The 3,614-nt window shown below is 48.6% G+C and overlaps 1 protein-coding gene across 1 annotated transcript in view; it reads right to left on the bottom strand.

Annotated features, from left to right (window-relative positions):
* Positions 1-37: 37 nt before the first annotated feature.
* The window catches only part of LOC103370619 (transcription termination factor 1), a 7,935-nt gene continuing 4,358 nt past the window's right edge, over positions 38-3,614 (bottom strand). The window contains exons 4-13 of the mRNA XM_008299738.1: positions 3,321-3,513; positions 3,034-3,126; positions 2,831-2,896; positions 2,464-2,549; positions 1,816-1,964; positions 867-1,240; positions 664-788; positions 358-543; positions 97-175; positions 38-56 (exon numbers count right to left, since the gene is read on the bottom strand). Coding sequence (XP_008297960.1) covers positions 38-56; positions 97-175; positions 358-543; positions 664-788; positions 867-1,240; positions 1,816-1,964; positions 2,464-2,549; positions 2,831-2,896; positions 3,034-3,126; positions 3,321-3,513 — 1,370 coding nt within the window. The remainder of the gene's footprint in view (positions 57-96; positions 176-357; positions 544-663; positions 789-866; positions 1,241-1,815; positions 1,965-2,463; positions 2,550-2,830; positions 2,897-3,033; positions 3,127-3,320; positions 3,514-3,614) is intronic.

The raw sequence follows: 3,614 nt of genomic DNA, 5'->3' as shown, positions 1-3,614 counted from the left end.
AACATCACAGAGGGTTCTGCAGGTAGAACAGAAACACTCAGTTCTCCTCTGAGAACCTGAAAGAACATCACAGAGGGTTCTGCAGGTAGAACAGACCTTCCCATGTGGTTCCCGTCATCAAATATCTTCTTGGCTCTGACGTAAACCTGGTGACACGTCCGAGGAACACCCTCAGCTGAGACAGACAGACAGTCAGACAGACAGGCAGACAGACAGTCAGACAGACAGACAGACAGACAGACAGACAGACAGACAGGTGTTTTTGTGTTATTGATCGACAGCTGTGACAGAAGACATCATGTCAGGGACGTCACACCTGAGGATGTTGCCTGGAGACCTGCTAACGTGTTTACGTACCAATCCTCTCCAGGAAGTGATGCTGTACTTTGAGCTTCTTAAGCTCCGCCTGCTGCTCTTTGAACCTCTGAGGAAACAGAAGCTGATTTGCCGAGGCGATGCCTGTCAGAGCCAGGAAGTCTGCAACGTTTTGTATAATCTGCTGGTTCTCCTGCTCAGAGCACCGCCCCCGACGCAGAGACACACCTGAAGGAACAACAGGTGTGTTTGTTGCATCAGCCGCCTGTTGTCTGAAGTGTTTGCAGTTATCGGATTTTGTAATTTGAGGTGTATTTGTACTTTGAACTGTTTCTACAGTATTTGTACCTTGCTGCTTGAAGTTCTTGAAGCGCTGCAGGTCGTATCGCAGCAGTTTCTGGATCTGATCGATTGGTTTCTTCTTGACGTCTGGAATGAACTCCTGCAGCTCGTCCACCAGAGCCCAGTCCACCCTGAACACACAGCACACACTCAGCGACTGTTGCTCTGACGTCTGAGCTTCACGTTAACACAAAATCAACAACACTCACTGCAGGTCTGTGTTGTTGTTGGTTTCCATAGAAACCCATGGGCTTCCATGGTTTGGGTGTCTTGTTGTTGCCGTGGTGACGCTGGCCTTCTGTTTTTTCTGCTTTTTGGTTACCGTGGTGACAATGGAGTCTGGTTCTCTGTTGCTGCTTGGTGCCGTGGCGATGTTCTCCTCACACACACCGTTCTGCCCTTTCTTCTTCTTCGTCTTCTTTTTGGTGTCACTGGTTTCTATGGCGACCTGAGCCACCGCCTCCTTTTCCTTCCTGCTCGTCTGTTCGTACACAGCAGGACACAAGATGGTCGCCTCCTCCTCTCTCCTTCTCTTCTTCTTCTTCTTCTTAAAACTTGTCTCTCCATCAGCAGGAGGAGGAAGGCACTTCACCTCCTCTTCCTCCTCTCTCCTTCTGTCCTTGTCCTNCCCTAACCCTTCTGATCATCGTACATCTGCTTCAGCATCACTTCAATGTTGCTGTGATGTTCTGTGGTAAATCATTTCATTAATTAACCAGAATCAATACGTTGTCAGTCATTACAATCTGTTTATCTGATCAATCTGTTAATTATTTGTGAGATCAAAGTGTTTGGACGCAGTGACAATCAATACTGATTGGATATTGATCATCTGCTGAGTTGAGTTGTAGGAACATGATGAAGCTTCAGGGGTTTAAATAAACTGATGTAACATTTCTATTAAACTAAATGAAACAATGGATTGTAGCTCATGGGTTTGTGAGAAATCAACACCTGATCAATAACACTGATCACTTTAATAAAAACCGCTCATGTGAACAATGTAAAACAATCTTTTCATGAAAAACATCAAACGTGGTGTGGAACACGTGGACTTTCAAAATAAAAGCCTCTGTTAATTTCAGTCTGACAGCCAATCACAGGCAGGGGGCGGAGTCTTTGAAGCAGCAGATTGGCTGCTGGTCAGCTGTCGCCAACCTCTCTGTCTTCGTTCTCTGAGTTGAAGATGTCTGACAGCTGGTATGTGTCCCCTTGTTCTTGGTCCTCCTGGTGCTCCGTCCTACTGCACCTGCTCAGTCTGTCCTCCAGGACGGGGACGGACCTTTGGTGCAGGTGGTCGATGATCTCTGAGGACAAAGAGGACATCAGAGAACATCAATGTCCACGATGTGGCTTTACTGTCCTCAGAGTGTCTCTGGTCCTTCAGGTCCAGCTGGATGCTGAGTCTGGTCCTGAGGAGCTGCTCTGCTGTGGTTTATTCTCTCCTACATGATCTTCTGTAGCTGTGGTTACGTCTCTCCTAAACTGCAGCTACATCACAGCAGAGCAGCTCCTCAGGACCAGACTCAGCATCCAGCTACACTCTGAGGACAGTAAAGCCACATTCTGGACAGAGAAGATGGTTGCAGAACATCAGACTGGAGCAGCATCTCTACACAGAGGAGGAGCTACAGCACCCCGCCCAGCCAGCTTCACATCCATGAACACAAATCATCCTCACCTAGGAGCTTGAGCTAAAGAGGAATCTTCAATGAAGACGATGGTTTAGACATTTACTGAAGCTCCTTGGATAACGTATTACTGTAGTAGTACTACTAATACTACTACTAGTACTGTAGTACTCACCTCCATATGACAAATGGGTCCAGTTAGGAACTCTGGAAACTTTCAGTCTGTGGAACATCTTCTGTACGCACACGGGAGTCACCTTACTGCAACACAAAAAGTACCACCGTTAGTACCTCTGTCAGCGCTGCGGGCAGTCCGACTGTCGGTACCTCTGTCAGCGCTGCAGGCAGTCCGACTGGCGGTACCTCTGTCGGCGCTGCGGGCAGTCCGACTGGCGGTACCTCTGTCAGCGCTGCGAGCAGTCCGACTGTCGGTACCTCTGTCGGCGCTGCGGGCAGTCCGACTGTCGGTACCTCTGTCGGCGCTGCGGGCAGTCCGACTGGCGGTACCTCTGTCAGCGCTGCCGCTTGACCTTTAAACTCACCTGAGCTTTTCAGCCACTTCATCCCAGTTAATGTCTGAAGAATCACTGATGTTCATCTGGTACAAACTGACACACAGATAGTTTGGTTTGGATTCATATCAGCTGCTCTGATTTGTGATCACATAATACAATAAATTACTTGTACTGATCACACCAGTACCCAGGTACCAGGTACCGGTACCAGGTGTGTTCTGTGATCTTACGTTTTAATTAGTTGGATTTTTGCCTCAAGTCCATCAGCTCCTCGGTTAAATTTACTGCCTGATGAAGACAGTTTGGACTTCAAGATGGAGAACCTGAACCACACAGAGTACACGTCAGAATACACAGAGTACACGTCAGAATACACAGAGTACACAGCACAGTCCTCAGGATTCCTGAGTGCAGTAAAGTACTGTGCTGTACCCGTAAGCATTTAATATAAATCATTCCTCACATCTGAAGTATAAAGTACACAGTACCAGCACACAGTACAGCAGAGGGTACTGACCACTTGAGGCGACACTGGGTCCAGGCCCGGGTCTCCACCTGCTGGCTGATGTCCTTCCAGGGCAGCTTGTTACACAGCTGGTCTCTGCTAAGACTAGAATCTGCAGAACTCTGGGCCAGAGTCTCCAGGTGAGCCCGGACTGCCTGCTTCAACCTGGACTCTTCTTCTGCGGTCCACGACCCACGACCCGCCGCTGGACCACAACACAGCCACGTTAGACACGGGTCAAACACAGGTCAAACACGGAAACATGGGTCAAAAACGGAAGCATGGTTCAAACATGGGTCAAACACG

The sequence above is a fragment of the Stegastes partitus genome, unplaced genomic scaffold (genome assembly GCF_000690725.1).
Source record: "Stegastes partitus isolate 25-593 unplaced genomic scaffold, Stegastes_partitus-1.0.2 Scaffold1452, whole genome shotgun sequence".
Classification (NCBI taxonomy): domain Eukaryota; kingdom Metazoa; phylum Chordata; class Actinopteri; family Pomacentridae; genus Stegastes; species Stegastes partitus.
Note: the sequence above shows the minus strand (reverse complement) of the source record. Positions and strands in the feature narration are given on the sequence as shown.